Genomic DNA, 18,628 nt, shown 5'->3' with positions numbered 1-18,628 from the left:
TTGAACAGTACTAAATTTAAGTTTGTGACCATTTGTAATAATTCAAGTAAAAAACACAGGCACGAGTATCGGACCTGGGAAGAAAATATGACCACATTGATAACCTTTACAGTATGTTCATCTTAAATGTGTCAAAATCCAAAAAGAAAAAAAATACTACTAAATAGTTAAGAGAAGGCCGGAAAACTAATATATGAAACAAATGGATCAAATGATTTTGTCTTAGAAAATACACTGATTGTACTAACTTGAAAGCAGCTATATGTAATTAAGGATATGTATTTAATTTTGGCAATGTTTTTGTCTGTCTTTATGTGCAGTAGGCGGACAAAATTTGTGTTCGCAAAATAAAAAAAATCATTGGTATTTCAAAATCAAAATTTTGTAAGAGTATTTTTTATTAATGCGCTCGTTTGCTGATATATATTTCATGAACGGGAGCGGTAAAGACTTGGGGTCGGTCTCCTTTGGAAGCTTAATACAAACGTGAAATAGTGATAAAAGTTTATTTTTTTACTTATCTGGACAATTGTTTTCACAACGTCCCGAGAATTGAATCCCTTGCTCGTAGTCTCGAATCTGGAGTTTCGGCCTTCTCTTAACTATAGTATATTTTTAAGGAGGCAATTTTTTACTCGTGCCTGTGGTAAAAAAATACAAGTATAAGCATTTCCAAAAATGCTTGGAATCGCTGTTCAGCCATGAATATAGAAATAATATTTCTTTTATTGCCTAATATATGTGCATGTGGTCAACACATAAAGCCAACAAAAATACTTGATTTACCCTACCATTCCGTTCTTGTCAAAATATTTTGACGCGCTCAGTTAGATTCTGCTGGGTCAGAATGTAGGAGATATTGAGAAAAATATCACAATAGCTTGACTCGTAGTATTCTATTCTATTCTATAAGTTATACTACATGCGCTACTTAATAAGTACGTGCATCAATTGTTTTGTGCCAACTAAATTTCCAGATCTACCACGAGTAAACATACGTTTACGTTTGCTTGCAACTGGTAAAAAAGTATTTTTACATCTTTCCCTATTTTAAAAAAGGTAATTTTGAGTAACAAAGTAAGACTTTAGACTTATTATGTTTTTTAAAATTCACCATAATCTAGTAGCCATTAGCCTTTCCACCTACTTTAAAACTCCATCTAGGCTTACTAGACATATGCACCCCCTCTCTCTTAGGAAAATACAGGTCACATCAGACTACCGTAAGTTCTCGTTCTTCCTCCACTGTATAACACTTTGGAACCAGCTCCCAAGGAACACTGACACCCCGCCCGATCTAGATCAATACAAACAGGCAGTGGTTAAGATACAGTATTACTTGACTTGTTGTGTTTTTACTTTTAAATCTTTCTTTCACCCTTACTAATAAAAACATTTTAACAATGACTAGAAGTTTTCAATGTCTCTCACTGTCCTGATCATGTTCATTTTCAGGTTTTTACTTTCTCTCACACCTTTATAACACACCCGACGCACGCCTTATTTCCTGCCTATAACACTCGCAAGAGGGATTGGCAGTACTCAGAGATAGATATTTATGTGACTCCAATGTCCGAGAGTTTGGAGTCTCTAACTTTCAAATGGAAGTCCCGTTTCATTCGTTACTGAAGTTTTTACATGAGTGTTCTTGTATATGGTTTCATGTTATGTAACAAAAAGTAATTTTGAGTTACAAAGTAAAGACAATGTTTAAAATTGAGCAATATAACATTCAGTTATTTAAACTTTTTTCTACCTTAAGTTCACAGTTTTCTTTCTTGTTTCGAAGCGTTAAATACCGTGAACTAAGAGCAGCACAGTATAATATTTAAAATCCTACCATGATATTTTTTAATGACTTCACCCTGTATTTTTATCCTTTTATCTTTTAATTGATGCACATATATGTTATAATATTTTAGACCACAGATATATAAACAATAGTCTTATATTAGCTCCATGTATAGACTAATGCTGTTTTTCCCTGACAGCGCCTCTCAGTCATAATCTTCGCGTATAAACGTTCTTTGCGCTTTTTATTATTCATTTGGGTTCGTTTATAAATTTTGCGACAACAGCATTGTTTTACGGCAAAAACATCTGCACGTGTAAATTTATCTAAATTTTCATTATTTTTTTAGAAAACCAGTAATCATGGGACGAAAAAGGGATCCGATGGACGTAAAGTTTACTGGAAAGGGCCGTAAAGCGAAGAAACAGCCGCCGCCAATGTTTGCTAAAACGACAAACGGTATTTATAAATGTGTAAAGATGATAGAAGAAATACATGGAATTATTGGTTTTTCCATGATTATGTTGTGTTATATCATCATTCCATCAACAATAATTAATATGTTAACACTATTTAATGTCACTCATAGGGAAACATGTCGAAAAGTTCTGTTGAATTTGCATGCTTTTAAACAATTCAAATTTCAGGCAGATCAGGCACTAGTCTATAATAATCAGATTTTAATATGAAATTAGGCAAAGCCTATGAACGGGAAAGTCGGTGAAAAGATCCTTTCATTTTTATCGTTTTAAATGTGTCATTCGGTATTATATGTACCCTCTTCCATTTTCACTCTGAACACTCGTCCATTATTATTAATCCGAACGTTGAGATTCGTTCCATTATCGGAAACGGAATACACCGCCTTTTATCATTGAGTTACATTGTAAATGGCAGCGCCTAACTGGAACTGACTCTGACAATTTCATTGATAGGTATAGAATTCTTTATATTTTTTAATTGTTTTTTATTTGATTTTCTTTTGAATATACATGTGTAGTCTATAGCCAGGCAAGCCAAAGCGGACCCGGACTTTAACTTCCCCGTATGAAATTAGGCAAAACCTATGAACTGCGAAGTCTTTCATTTTTACTTTATATTTTCAGTTTTAAAGGTATCTTGGTATTTGAATTTTTTATGCACTGCTTCCATTTTCACTCGAAATGCTTTAACAATTATTAAGTGGAAAAATTGAGCAATTTTTTGACATCTGTTATCAGATTATACTGTCTATTATTGTTGAGTTAAATTGAAAAAGTGGCGCTCAACTAGATATGACCCTGAAAATTTCACTGATACGTCTATATCTATTTATTCCATTTTTTTTATTAAGTTGCATTAATTAAAAGGGTAATTATTTAACATAAATTGTTCCATATACCATTGAATCAATAAATTTACGTATTTTATAATCATTTTTTTTATAAAAGATCGTGAACGCACTTAAGAGTCCCATTTCAGGAAATGTACATTTGCAAAACTTGATATTAGGATATATGGTAATAGGCAATCAGAATGTCAATTTAAATGGGAACCATATTGAGACAGGAAACCAGAAAAAATGGTACCATGGCATGCTTTAATAAATAAAAGTGCAGGTAGCCTGCTGGTACTGATTCCTTGATTATGGAAATTAACATTTTCTGATCAAATTGTTATTATATTCAGTATGTTATTGTTCATCCTTTTTTGTATAGAAGTAAGAGGTTATGTTATGTTTTACAAGAATGACAGAAGTTATCAGTTTTTAACTTACTTTTGCAGATGATGATGCTGAGAAAAAACTAAGCAGTCACCAGAAGAAAAGGTACATACACTTTGTTACTTGCTTTGTTAGTAATTTGCCCAGAATGTGTGTGTGTGTTGGCGCATTTCAAATTGCATTTTAGATTTTATCTTCATCAAACTTTATCAGGATGTTTCTTGTAGTAACGTCTGCAAACTATCATCAGAAGTTAAAAATCTTATATGGGTAATATCCGGTAAAGTTGGGTTAAAAGTTCAGTCACCAGGTCTAATCAAAGTAAAACAGAAAAAACTTGATTTTCTACTAACCCAAGTATCATAGCTTTTGATTAAGATTTTGCTTGCAAAAGATTTTGCTTGCAACTTTAAGTTTCCCATCCCCGTAAATTTTTTAGCCAGATGAGTGAAGTCAAGGGCATTGGGACCCTCCTGTAGTTCTTTAAATCCAAGTTGCCAACTAGGACACCATGCCATATCAATAGAAAACCTTTCTTGTCTGACAAAATAAGGGGGATAAACAAGAACTATCATGTGACTACACATGCAAACAAACACAGTGACCTTCACCCTTGAGAGTTGGTAGAAGGTAATCAGTCAGGTATTTTTATATTTACTCCCAAGGGAGAAAGACACTGTTTGTTTGACTGTGTGCTTTGCATTTGTGTTCACATGCTATTTTTTGGGAAAGCTTATTTTGGTCAAGTATCAAGGGTAAAAAAGAAGTTTGCAGTATTATGTTGATGGAAAATCTTGAGATTAGAATGAATTTCAACTTTTAGGTCACAGAGTTTTTGCTGAGGTAAGGATATTAAGCATAGGCCAGATGAGGTGACAACTATAATTAGGCTTAGATCTAAGTTTTTACTTCTCATGATAGGGTTGGGTAATGTGTGCACTAGCATATATCACCAAAGGAAGTTCCATTCTTTTCTCAGGGATGAAACAGCCATCATAGCTTTCTTGAATTAAAAACATTTAAGAGGAGACAATCAAAGTGAAAATTATTGTTTCATTTTCAGATTAAAAAAGCGGGCTGAAAAGGCGGAAGTTAGAAAAGAAGAGAAAATAGAAAAACTGAAAAACAAAAAGGCAATCACTAAAAATTTTGAGAATAAACATGGAAACCAGGTAACCTCAACCAAGGGAGACAACAAGGGGAAGCAAAATAAACTAAATGGTAAATTACAACAGAAGTATGCTGGAAAGCAAAATGGGAAGAACGAAAAGTATCGGCAGAATCTGCAGAAAACACTGAAACGAAAGTTGGACGAGGATTCTGACGAAGATTCAGAGGGTAAGTTCTTTGTTTGTTTCAGTGATTTAATTTTGATTAGTCTTTATACTCCAAGGTACTGTTGGTTCTTGGTTTGATGTCTTTGTTTAACATTAAAGATTGAAGGAATAAAGGATAGGGAAGGTACTTAGATTTAGAATGAATTGATAATTGGAAAAAAATGTATTAAACCGTGACATGTCGAATATGTGAAATGGATTGGCCCAGCTTTGAATTGGAGGGGATTTCAAATTCACTATTTGAGCTACCAACAGTAACGAGTTGGTCATGTTGTTCAGGTTGGCCTTGTACTATACTGGTGGCAGTGTGAAAGGCATATCACTTTCAGTTCCAACAGGTTAAGGGTTAGAAATGTATTACATGAAAAGTGGATTATTTTATTTTAGAAGAATCTTCAGAAGAAGAGGATGAGGATGAAGTGATGGACGTTACTCCAACTAGCAAAAACAAACATTTAATGGTAGGTGATTTTAATGAGCTAAATCTTAATTGGAATTTTATTGTGAATTATTGCAAGTTTTGTTGAAACTAGATTTTTAAAGCTCAAGAGTGAAACAAGCTGTATGTATAGCACATTCTTATCATTTTTAGCTGACATAAGATTAATAATAATTAGTGTAAAGTCATCCATTTTTATGTCACAGTCAATTTTTATTATGAGATGTAGAACTAACAAGTTACTAAATTACTGGAGGTTTGAGGACATGTTTAGAGTATCTAGTAACCTTATATAATGTCTTGCCATATTTCATCATATGGACCTTTTATCACCACTACAGTGTAAGTGTGTTAGTTACAGAAAGCTGACTATATAGTGGTTCAAATAACTTAAAAGCTTTTTTTACATTAAAATCTTTATATTAAATGATGTTTAAACAAAGATAATGATAAGTATATATTAGTACAAAATAAAAGAAAAGGGTCTGGAATAATAAATATTGTGATGGTGAAAATGTTGGCAGTTAAGTTTAGTTGTCATTAACAACTGATATTACCTTTCCATTTTATTTTTGAAAAAAGAATACTTTTTCTGTTCACATGAGCAAAAAGTGGTTAGAAATGGAAATTTTTGATAGCATGAAGTTTGACATGAGTTATCCACAAGGGTGGTTTTTTACAAACTTTTTTGGCATCTTCAAAATTGAAATAAATGGTACCAGTCTGAATCACAACTAGGTCACATTAGCTAAAAATAGACTTAAAAGAATAAATTCCTTTATAAATTTCTTCTCAGAGTCTTCTGTCATGCATAGAGCTTAGTTAATACATGCTACGCCACCTTGTGGTCATCTACAAAATTGTATAATACTAAATAGATGCCCTTGCTTGGTAAAGGCCCTTATAGGAAACAGACTATTTACATCTTTTCATTAGAAACTGCTATGTCTATAGCTTAGAAATTTGGTATGTAACATCACATTGTGGTCCACCACAAAAAATCATGCCCTCAGGGGTCACTTAGTTTATATATAGACTTTTATATTGGAAGGTTTATTTATGTCTTTTCTGAAAATGCAACTTTCTGAGTTAAGATATTTGGCGCTCAGAGTTTCCTTTTGAACTGGTACAAAAGTGATATAATTCTTGGCAAAATGGGCCTACTCAAAATTGACATAACATTTGCATTGAGATCATTACATTTTCTAGCAATGGATGATCTAAGGTAATCAAGGCACTCTTGTTTAAAGTCAGGTTGGTAGTGTATATTGGCTTGAACTTTTTCCTTTGCAGAATGAAGATGCAGATAGTGATGATGATGATGAAGAAGATGATGATGATGATGATGAAGAAGAAGATGATGAAGAAGAGGAAGAGGATGATGATGATGATGAAATACAGTTTGATACCAGTCAACAGTTAGAAGCAGGTGATGCTTCAGAGAGTGACGATGATGATGATGAGGAGGATGATGATGAGGAGGATGATGATGATGATAAAGTAAAAGGATATACTGATGATAATAAAGCATGGCTAAAACCTGCTGGGAAAGGAAAGCAACTGTTGGTAAGATTAAAAAAATGTAGTTTAAAGCAATTCCAGTATTCATTTCTCACTCTAGTCTCTTATTTAGTTTTATGTGTGAATGCTTTGGCCTACAGTCCTAACATTTGGTATGTAGGTTGGTCATGAGTTATTAATGGCCACAATAGATTTTGAGGTCATTTGATTAAAGATCAAGGTCACTATGGCCTTGACAACAAAAACCTTGCTACATTAATAACTATCGAATGTTGTGGCATACAGACCTAAGATCTGATGTAGAGGCCAAACCTGACTAGTAAACCCCTATTGGTTTTAAAGGTTATTGGGTCCAAGTTCAAGGTCAATTTGTTCAAGGTCAAGTGACCTTATCAAAGAAAATGTTTTTTCATTACAGATTTAAAAGGCATTTTCATTTTATGTAAGATGAATGTGTTTAAAGTCACTTTTACATTGCAAAGTGGACAGATAATCAACATCATAGTGACCTTGTTAACTGTCCTGATCTTGAAAATGTTGACATATAAGAAATCCATGTTACATGACTAACTGGTTTCTATAAGGCGGGGTGAATATATGTTTTACAAATATTACTTGTTCATGTAAAACTTATTTCTGTCTATACTGTATTTCAGACTGAGGAGGACAGTGATGATGATGATAGTGATGATATGGCTGATGAATTTGATGATGACAACTCTGATGATAGTGATGATGATGACGATGAAGAGGGGGATGAGGTAAAGTTTTAGTACATTATATAAATTTGAAAATATTCATTACATATTCATCTTTTACACAAGTTCTTGCACTGTTTGACACCAAAGAAATTGAACAGGATATTGTGTAATATGAATGAAATTTATGCAGTTAAAAAAGTTTTAACCCGTAATCTAATGGACTTGCCCTGCTTTGAATTTGGAACAGTCCATTCAATGTTCAAGGGATTACAGTGTCTAAATATAAAAATAGAGCTATCAACAGTATAGAGCCTGGTCAGACAGCATGGATGTGCTGGCTGGACTCACTTTAAACTGATGGCAAAGGCTGAACACTCTTAGTCATGGCAAAGTAATGGTTAGAACTATAATGGTGTAAGCTTATTATATATAGATTAAATTAACATCACCTTAATGCAGTAACGGGTTAAGTCCTTCTAAATTAAAATAGGAGTTAACCAGTTCTTGCACTAATGTGATGACAATATGTGAGTTTTTTGTTGTCTTTTTTTTTTAACTTACAAAAAGAGCAGCCATTGTAATTACCAATGTATCTGTATTTCAATGATTATGTTTTTATTGGCACATGTGCTGATTCTGTTTTTTATTACATGCTTTTCGGTGGTTTATAGAAATATATCAGTGATATAAAATTGGTAATTTCACTGTTTGAAACAGTGAAATTACCACTTTGATAATTTCACTGTTTTGAATTTAAGCCCCGTTGTTTTAGTGAAATACCAGCGTGCACAGTAACCAGCGTGCACAGTACTGGGTACCAACTTAATGACGTGACGTCGTAAATGACGTCACGTTGTATTATTATTTGGCGCGCTTTTCATTCAGTATTAGGTTTAATGTCTTTTTAAAACGTTTCTTTGCATGTAATAAAAAGAAAATTTGTTTAGTTTAGTGTAAGATCAAAATATATTTCACCTTGTGAACACCAAAAGTTCACATTTCATTGTGGCTGCGCCTATCTTGAAATATACGTTTTGGTGCTCACTCGGTGAAATATATTCCGATCTTACACTGAACTAAACAAATATCCTCTATATATTTAATGAGAGAGAAGTTTTAAGACTTGTGAATTTTGTATTATTTTTTTTTCGCTGCTAGATGTTACCTGTTGAGAAAGCAGCCAAGAAGTTAAGGAAGAAAGAAAAGCAAGATAAGTTAGTATTTAACACATTTTATGATAAGTCATCTGTCATTTATGTTTGTTAATGTTCTTTCAAATCTTTTATTGATATAATTTTGATATTAAGTTAAGTCTTGTTAAAATTTATAAATGGTGATGCTACTCATGTGCTTGTTCCTGCCAGAAATAAATGACAAAGGAGCACAAGATGTCATTTTCCACTACTTAAGCTGGTTAGTCTCCATAATGACTTTTACTGTGTCAGTGTAACATGAAATCCAACCAAATAAAACCTGTTGGTTGAATGATCACTAAAAGAAAAGTTGTTAAAATATAGAGGAGAACAGGTTAGAACTAATATAGATTACAGGACAATCCCTGTTAAATTGCCATGTGTGCTATTTTATAATTTAGTAATATTAAAATAGTTAAAATGTCACACTTGCAAGCATTTGTTCTTTGCCACTGCTGGTCCCAATCCCTTTTGAGTTGTTTCAGTTTCTTTTTCATGCCATCCAACTAGTTTAGAAGGTCAGTGATTCTATTGAGACTTCTCCACAAAGATGGCAAAAGATAGCCATACCACATAAAATAAGTGCTAGGTGAGCTACAAAATCAAGTGCAAAAACAATCGTTGAAAGTCTTTAATACGTAATTATAACATTTGTGAAATATAAATATTATATAATGAGATGACATGTTTTGACTTGCAGGAAACTTGCTGAGGATGAGTTACAGACAAATATAGCACAAACAGAGAAATACACACTACCTAGTGGACAAGAAATAGAGAAAGAAAATATCCTTTTATAGAATTACCATAGTAACCAGTCAATGCTCTATAAACAGATCCAAAATCAAGCTTTAAATTTATTTAAACATAAAATCTAGGGTCTTTAACCCATTACTTTATGAGCATTTTGTGAAAAATGGCTATTTTCATTGAAAAGTCTCCTGTTACAAGTTCAAATTGCTATAAAACTATAAAAACTGCTTCAATACTAATCAAACTTGGCACAAATGTTAACTAGACCATTGCCTTTGTAACAACATGCTCAGTCTTAAATTTCCTGTTACCATGGCAACGAGGGGACATCTCAAAATTGCCAAAAAATCACTATTTTGCGTTGATATTTTCCATCAAAATTGATTTCAAAGTGCTGCAACTTCTTAATGGATTGAGATAGAATCAAAGGCTTATGGTAACACGTTACCTTATGATCGACCTGGGGTCATTTTTAGCCTCTCAGAAGTCCAACATTTTCTTGGCGAGGGGGACTACCGCCCCCCTTCAAACCTCCCCAACAGAAGGGGGCACACCTTTTGGATGGGGGGCAGCGTCGAAAAAGTGGTCACTTTTTTAAGCAATATTTCTCAAACAAAAACAAGTGTTGGGGTCTAAATAAGGCATTTTTTCACCATTTGGGACAACAAATAGGGGGGTGGGGGAGGCGTTAAAAGGCGTTTATATAAGGTAATGGGTTAAGGCAGGAACTGTTCTGTAATCATAAGCTTATAGCGTAGCCTTTAACCGGCTGAATTTCAAAATTGTTCTTGTCCCTCTTTCATTTTTGGAATGTCCATTATTAACTTTAGGGATATGTATATGAAATGTTAAAGTTAGTTAGCCAACAGTAATGGTTAGATGTGCAGGATGGCCTGGCTCTATACCAATTGTAGACTGACCACTTTTACTTCCAGCAAGTTAATAATTAATTACAGAGTCAATATTCTGATTTGATGAAAAATAAAGCTAAAGCCTTAAGTTTTCACATGTATAAATGAATTAGTCTGATTTGTAACTTGGTGAGAAATGGTCAATTCTCAATTCAGTAGAATTTATAATGGATATTTTTTTACCTTTATATAAGGTGTTTTTTTTTCACTGTCTGCAATTTTACTTAGGAAAATTTGTTGTAAACAGTTTTTCTGATTTTTGCTTGTAACTTTTGAACAAAAAAGTTTACTCTGAATATGTTCTTGAAACATTGAATTTAATATATGGATTATTGTTTTTGTTTCTTAAAATTCTGATTGAGCAGTGTGGCCCTTCAGTTTTCTGGACTTGTGAGTCTGGTTATATATGAATTAGAGATGCCTTAACATTTATTTACCCGCCACTTCACCAGACCTGGCTATGATTCAACACAGGATTAAAGATGTTATGCATGTGCTTGCTGACTTTAAAGAGAGAAAAGAAGAAGGAAAGTAAGCATTTTATTTTGTTTTAAAAAACAAAACTTGGTGCAAGCTGCAGTTATATGGGCCAATTTGATCAGTGGAGAGCCAGTTTGTAACAGAAAGCTGCAGTTGTATCAGAAAAGATCATGTGATTCGAACAGGCTGCGATTTGAACTTACGCCCTCCCGCTTACAACCTGAAGAAACAACACTATAAACCTGCTTACCACCATTTTTAATTTGTTACAAAAAATGAAATATTTGAAATAGAAATGAGTTAAAAGTATTGGCAAATTTTGATATCTTATGATAAAAGGGGACTTATGATTAAATTGTTATGGTAATGTAAATCCTTGATAACTTTGCCATATGAAAATAAGGTGACAGAAATAGAACAACTCAAAGTGTTTAACTTGTTTGGAGCTATGAAAGTTTTATTATTTTTAAGAGCTGCTGTAATATTAATCTGTGATTTTAGTGGTATGATGATGAAAACCCATTAACTCTTTAATTTGTATAACTAGCAGTGGTAAGTTTTAGATAATAGATAGGACTTTACTGAAATCTGCTAGGAAAGTGGAAACATGGAAGAATGATAATGATTAAATGAGTCATTATTTTGTTATATTACAGATCCAGACAGGCGTATATAGGGCAGCTGAGGAAAGATCTATGTCTATACTACAGTTATAATGAATTTCTTATGGAGAAACTGATGAGCCTTTTCCCTACAGAGGTAAGCAATGATTATATAATCTTAATTACATACCAGAATTTTATTATTAAAGGGACTCCATTCAGTTTTTTTTTGGCATGACGTGACTGGAAATATTTTTTCAAGATTTGTGTATCATTTGATGTAGGACTGGGCCAGTAACTTGTGTTTAAATTTTCAGATCATCCTTCATCCTGTTATTCCAGAATAATCATTTTTATTGCAAAAATGAAAGTGTTGCAATGGTTTATACTCAAATTGGACTAAGATTTGCACACAAAAAAAATAATAAAATGGCCAGGGCATATAGTGTTACCCTGTTCCGTCCTTCCATTCTTCCGTCATTATCAGTTTCCGTTTATTATCTTGGTAACGGTTGCTCACATTCAACTCCAATTTGACGTTGGATATGTCATCGGGAAATGCAGGTCAAGTTATAATTTGGTAATGGTCTGGTGATTTTTGACAGAGTTATCCTGTCCATGATGAAATTTTCAGTTTTGCCTTTCATTATCTCCCCAACAGTTTATAACATTTATATGTTTTTTTAAAGTAAATAAAAGTATTATAAAATTGTTAAAATTCCTTTATGCAAAAGATTTCCAAATATGGTGGATTCAGTTCTGTTCCCAAAAGGGAGGAAAAAAACAACATTTTAATTATATGCCATTGATAATTCCTCCTTCTAGATTGTGGATTTCCTGGAAGCAAATGAAGTACCGAGACCTGTTACTATACGTACCAACACGTTAAAGACAAGAAGAAGGGACCTAGCTCAGGCCCTTATCAACAGGGGAGTTAACCTGGACCCTATAGGGAAGTGGTCAAAAGTAGGCCTGGTTGTTTATGATTCACAAGTACCCTTAGGTAAGTGGATAAAACTTAAAGTTGCTGGCCAGTGCAGACCACGCTCAAACGGCATAGTCTGCGCTGTTCCCTTTTAAGTCAGAACTTTTAATGAAACTTTACCTAAAAATGATAAACTTTTGTTCAAAGATTGACAAGTCGATTTAAAATATTTATTATTTAGTTGTTTAAAATAATGGTAAGTTATCATGATAAAAATATAACATTTGTCTCTTAGTATAAATATGCTTTAAAATACATTTTTATGGTAAGGCTTTTTTTTTTGCTCTGTTACATATTTTTATAATTCGTTGTTTTCAAATTGTCTATGGGACATTACTGTTTCCAAGTTGCTCCTTCTTTTGAAAGGAAGAACTTTATATGGAAATTCATCTTTCAATAACTCAAACATTTTTGTCAAATAACTCAAATGTCAAATAACTCAAAAATTATTTGTCTCCAAGAAAACAACCCATCCTAAGCAACTTAAGTTTTTGCTGGGTATAGAACATAAAATGTAGCTTACAAACATTGTGAAGGATTAATGTGTCAGGAGAATGACTGCCTTGATGTTATTTTATCTAAGGAGAGATTTTGTTCATTGAAATATGATACACTTCAGCGTAATGGTGAAGGAAGACATTAGCTCTTTGTAAAAAATATCTATCTACAGATAAACTGTATGATTATTCTCACATAATGTATAGATCAAATTTTGTTAATATTTTCAGGGGCTACACCAGAATATCTGGCTGGCCATTATATGTTACAAGGAGGGTCCAGTTTTCTCCCAGTGATGGCTCTGGCCCCCCAGGAAGGGGAGAGAATCCTAGATATGAGTGCTGCACCTGGTGGCAAAACTACTTATATAGGTATGATATTATATTACATAGACTTATTTTCCTTGGCACTTGGTTAATAAGCTCAGGTAAAGTCCTTTTATTGTCAAAACAATATTTTTGCTCTGCCTTGTAAGAAAACAAGTTTTGGAATGATAATTTTACCTAAAATATTACACACATGTAAAAGATCTGAAAACAGTATGTTGTTTGTAAAGAAAGTATAATTATCTTGTTATAGCTGCATTGATGAGGAATACAGGAATGCTGTTTGCCAACGATGCCAGCAAAGATCGGACAAAATCTATCATTGGTAACATACACAGAATGGGAATAACAAACACTGTCGTGTCTGATTATGATGGTAGACATTTCCCAGAGGTAAGTTTTACATGTTGAACCAGTAATCTGTTGAAACTGGAAGTGATAAGCATTTGCCAGACAAGACTGAACATGCATGATGTCTGACCAGACTCTTAACTGTTGGCTGAATAACTTCAAATTTTCATCTTAATATTCCCAATATTGATAATGGACTGTTCTAAAAATGAAAGCTGGACTTGTCCATTTAAGAAATTTGGGTTAATTCTCCTTTATTTATTATTGATCTGCAGATATGTTAGATAGTGATAGTAATTATTTCTGAAAGGTAAAATGCAATGTCACTATTTGTTGAAAGATGCATATTTTATGAATAAATTTTTACATGTATTTTGATTAAAGAAAAAAAATATTGCATTACTGTAAATCTGCTATAAAGAGCTGTAAGGTAGTGTTCAAATGATATTTTTGCGATAAGTCTCTCCTATGAACTCTGATTAAATAAACCTATACTGTTATATGTTTGATAAAATTCATTGAATATTTCCAACAAGACTTGAATATAAGTTTTCATTAATATTTGAAATAGACTACTTAATATAAGTTTCCATGAATATTTTGTTATTTAATTAATCAGGTATTGAAGGGATTTGACCGTGTGTTACTTGACGCCCCATGTAGCGGCACTGGCGTCATTGCGAAAGATCCTGAGGTGAAGATAAATAAAGATGAGACAGATATACAGAAATGTTCGCAGTTACAGAAAGAGTTGATCTTAGCCGCCATAGATTGTTGTGATGCTAATTCTAAAACAGGAGGATATATTGTATATTCTACATGCTCTGTGATGGTATGTTTTATAATGTTCAGTTATTTTTCCAGACCACAAATTATCCACTTAATCCCTGAAATTTTCAGTATCATACTTTTGTATGCTTTGTGGTTAAACAATAAGTTATCAATCAAAACATCTAGAATTATAGATTTTGTAATGACAGTAAAGCATTTATTTGAAAATATCATATTATGAAGCAGAAATAAGCAAGTGAAGGAAAGGCAATCTGTAGGAAAAGCTTTTTTTGCTAGCTTTAAGAACTGGATATGCAATAGCTGAAATATAAGGATGACATTTTGTAATTTTGCTGTTGGGATCCAAAGTTCCTTACAGGCTTTCAATATCAAAATACTTCATAAGGGGTGCAATAACTCAAGTGGTTTAGTTGCCTGTCTCTCAACCCAGGGATTATGGGTGTGAGTCCTAATAAGGTCAGTACCATGTAAAATTGTTTTCTCAAAGACACCAGTACTAGTTAGTTCCTGGAAGCAGGGGGCATCCATGGCTGAGTGGTTCTACTCGGGTGCCTGTTCATGCCTGACAAAATGCATGGAAGGGCATCTGAGGTCTTCTTCCAGCAGTTATGCTGAAAAGCTACCATATGACCTATACTGGCTTTGAGCGACGTAAAACACAACTGATGGACTTGTGCGTCTTTTATCTGAACAAAACTTTCATTTTTAGGGAAAATTTCAAAATACTGAGTCGTTACAAAATATGAAATTTTCCCTGAAAATGATTTTACATTGTAGTGACTGAATGGCAGACAGGGCAGACTGGCATGATGCCAGCTGATCTTGATCTCATCTGTACTGATTGCATGGATAGATTCTGTAGTCAGGCTAAGGGATGAAGGCTTTAATTGAATATCAGAACTGAAATAAAAATTATTATACATATTATATTTTTCAGGTTGAAGAAAATGAATGGGTTATAGACTATGCTTTGAAGAAACGTAATGTTAAACTTGTCTCTGCTGGTATAGATTTTGGGAAGGAAGGTTTTTCTAAGTAAGTTTTATATACTGTTGATGCCATTTAATTGTAAACCTACAGAATAAGTTTGTTATGTAGAATTAGTGGAATGAGGTTTTTTGCTTCATTTTTTTACCATTTATTGATAGTTTGACATATTTCAATACTGAGATAAACTGCCAATAGGAGTGCTCAGTGTAGGCTAATCTGGCTATATACTGGTGGTATAGCCAAATTGCTACCATCTCAAGTACTTAAGTTTTACTACAGGAAGAGATTTAGATGTTTACATCTTAGATCAACCAAGTTTATGCCCTTAAGTCATTGCCTCCTGGTAAAGGATTGAAAATATTGTCAGTAGCATACTCTCAACTACAGCTTCCACCAATTAAAAAAAAAAAATTTTTAAATTTTTTTACAAAACCTCATTTGTTATTTTTTTCAGTTTTGAAAAATTCCGGTTCCATCCTAATATGAAGATGACTAGAAGATTTTACCCACATACACATAATTTAGATGGATTCTTTGTAGCTAAATTGAAAAAATTCTCAAATAAAATCCCAGGAAAAGGTGAGTTACCGCACTATATAAGTATATTATCTCTTCTCTGTCTATAAAAGAACATTACTATTTTCATTTTAATAACTTATTTTACAATATTGCATTAAAAGGACAGGTATTTAAGTTTCAGGATTGATTTATTATGTTATATGCCAGCATTTTCATAATTTCCGTAATTCAAGGGCCATAACATCCTAGTGCCTGTTTAATGCTACAAGTTATAGAACTTGCAAATATAGTTTCTTAAATATACAATATTTTTAAATCGTCTTTGTTGATTTCACTAGTTTTATAAGTTATTATTCTTGTAAAGTACTTTGTATTTTATCTTTATTTTATTCCTATACAGAGACAAGCAAAGATGAAACTATTGGGGAGCTAGGGGGATTTTTCAAATCAGAAAATGAACAAAATGAAGGTAAGTCAAATGACATGTAGTTATTATATATTTTTACAGAATGTCTTCTATTTAATGCATATAATTCATATTAAATATAGTGACAGCTCTATAAAATGTGTATAAAATATTGAAGTAATGATACTCTAGAAGATTTTCTATTTTTATAAGGCTATAAAGAACAATGCCGCAGGATTAGCCTGGGTAAACCTCCACCTGTATGAAGACTATTCTGTTTGATTATCAGTTTGAATATTGAACCCTTAGCCTGCTGGATGCAACTGAATCGACTGACCCATGCTGCCAGTGCAGACAAAGGTCAGCTCGCATATCCATGCCATTTGGTCATGCTCTGCATTATTCGTTAATCGGTCAATACTTATTTTGAATTTTTTTAATTATGGTATGGGTCAACAATTCTGATATGTAAATTCTATTAATAAACCATGCACAGTTCCATTTTATAACATGCATTATTATTAATTAAGTTTTATTTGGTTCAGGCAATTCTGTATTAAAGGTGTTTTGAAATTTGAAGAAAATTGAACATACTTGTATATACTGGTTTAACAAGTGAATACTTTATGAATAGAAATCTTTTTGGCCAGTTTTCTTCATATGATATACATGAAGTACATTGTACTTCTAAATGTATAATGTTTTAACACTGTATTTCTCAGTGAATTTCTAAGATGGTTGTGCACAGCTTTGAATTTTTAAAAATTAATCCAAATGTTAAAATTAGCTCCTTCTTTTGTTATCATAGAGAAACAAGAGTCATTAGAGGTGAATTCTGATTCAAGTGGAGATGAAGGGGAGACTGATTCACCTAAAAAATCTGAAGACAAAAAGAAAGGAAAACAAGAAAACCAGTCAGAGGGAGAAACAGGAAACACAAAGGACAATAAATCTCCACAAAGACAAAATAAAAAGCAGAAAGGACAGCAAAAAGGAAAATCTTCAGATAGTAAACCAAATAGTAAATCGTTTTTCTTTGCCCGCAAGAAAGGAAAAGGTGGGAAGAAAGGAGGCAAAGGAAACTTTAAAGCAGGGAAAAATAAGAAATTTAAATCAGGTGGACCCAAAAGATAGAAGTTTGTTGTTGATATAATTTTGAAATCTAAATTATAACAATAGGGCTGTTTGTAGCAAATCCCAAAATTGCTGAGCCAAGAAAAACTAAAGAGAAAATTACTTTTTAGTGAATTAATGTATTGACACTGATTGAGTGAGCTGAAATAATGAAAGAAAATGGAAAAAATGAAGAAGAATAATTCTGTTTTGAAACAAGAATGAAATATATTGATAAAGATGACAAACTTTTGCATGCTATTGTTAGAGAATAAAATTATAATTACACAATGAAGGTTGACTTAAATCCACCATGTTGGAAAAGATATGCATATTAAAACTGGGGAAAGCAGAAAATAATTGCTTTGAAAAAGTTTGATGTAATGCTTATAATGAAATTCTAACTAGACTGTAATGACTGATTTAAACAGTCACCAGTCAATAAATCAGTCAGCATGTATTCTTGCATAAAAAATGGAATCTTTTAAATGTGTCCATGTCCTGATTCAAATGTTATTGCATGAAAAAAGGGGCTTCAACACCCCTCAAATGTGTTTTTAATGCATTTAATTTCTGAGGGAAAGTACATTGTATCTCAGCCATGTACATTATATAAAGCCCAGCATTAAGTTGATTTACAATGTATACCAACTAGTGTGTTAACAGTTTGTGTAAATGATGGAAGAAAAATATTAGGATTCGATTCAGATTACATGTCAGTAGATAATGGTATATTTCTATGATATGAAGTTATGTCTTAATAAATCATTTTATATCAGATGTTTTATATTGCAATCTGACAAAGTATTTAGCTAATCTCTCAAATGAAAAATCTTTGAGGTTGTTTCTCCTCAAAATTAAAAATTCTCTGCTGGAAATGACCTTATAGTTCTTTTAAAAATGCATATATGTGGGCTGAAATACATTGCTGGCTACTTCAAAATATGTAGGAGTGCTGCAAGTATTCAGGCATATTATTAACAGTGTTGATAGGGTTTTAATCCTACAGATAAAACTTTTTGTGACTGAATTGGGTAGGGTTATTTTTGTTAAGATTTTATTATGTATTTGTTAGGTATACATGTTATTGTCACATTATAAATGAAATAACTTTATGTAATTAAAACTTTTTTTTATGAAATTCAGTGTTTAGTTTTCTTTATCTTTTATATGGGCTGGGAATTGGTCTATTTCAAAAAGTATTCTTATATGTACTT

The 18,628-nt window shown here is 32.6% G+C and overlaps 1 protein-coding gene across 1 annotated transcript; it reads left to right on the top strand.

The window, feature by feature from the left end:
* Positions 1-2,060: 2,060 nt before the first annotated feature.
* LOC132735181 (uncharacterized) lies at positions 2,061-18,556 on the top strand. Its single transcript, XM_060722105.1, has 18 exons — positions 2,061-2,251; positions 3,557-3,599; positions 4,558-4,832; positions 5,219-5,292; positions 6,564-6,836; positions 7,448-7,552; positions 8,651-8,706; positions 9,386-9,471; positions 10,787-10,880; positions 11,486-11,588; positions 12,257-12,434; positions 13,145-13,285; positions 13,494-13,633; positions 14,211-14,423; positions 15,321-15,418; positions 15,828-15,952; positions 16,293-16,361; positions 17,107-18,556. Exons 1-18 carry the CDS (start codon positions 2,155-2,157, stop codon positions 17,430-17,432), a joined length of 2,496 nt encoding a protein of 831 aa, XP_060578088.1. The 5' UTR covers positions 2,061-2,154; the 3' UTR covers positions 17,433-18,556.
* The last annotated feature ends 72 nt before the right edge of the window (positions 18,557-18,628 follow it).

Source organism: Ruditapes philippinarum, unplaced genomic scaffold (genome assembly GCF_026571515.1).
Source record: "Ruditapes philippinarum isolate M1 unplaced genomic scaffold, ASM2657151v2 ctg1516_1_1_1_1, whole genome shotgun sequence".
In the NCBI taxonomy this organism is placed as follows: Eukaryota; Metazoa; Mollusca; class Bivalvia; order Venerida; family Veneridae; genus Ruditapes; species Ruditapes philippinarum.
Note: the sequence above shows the minus strand (reverse complement) of the source record. Positions and strands in the feature narration are given on the sequence as shown.

What these genes read in the sequence shown, in the direction of transcription:
- LOC132735181 (XM_060722105.1), top strand. Translation starts at nt 2,155, where the DNA reads ATGGGACGAAAAAGGGATCCGATGGACGTAAAGTTTACTGGAAAGGGC. An exon ending in AGCAGTCACCAGAAGAAAAG is followed by an intron (nt 3,600 to 4,557) that starts GTACATACACTT and finishes TTTCATTTTCAG; the next exon opens with ATTAAAAAAGCGGGCTGAAA. An exon ending in ACGATGAAGAGGGGGATGAG is followed by an intron (nt 7,553 to 8,650) that starts GTAAAGTTTTAG and finishes TTTCGCTGCTAG; the next exon opens with ATGTTACCTGTTGAGAAAGC.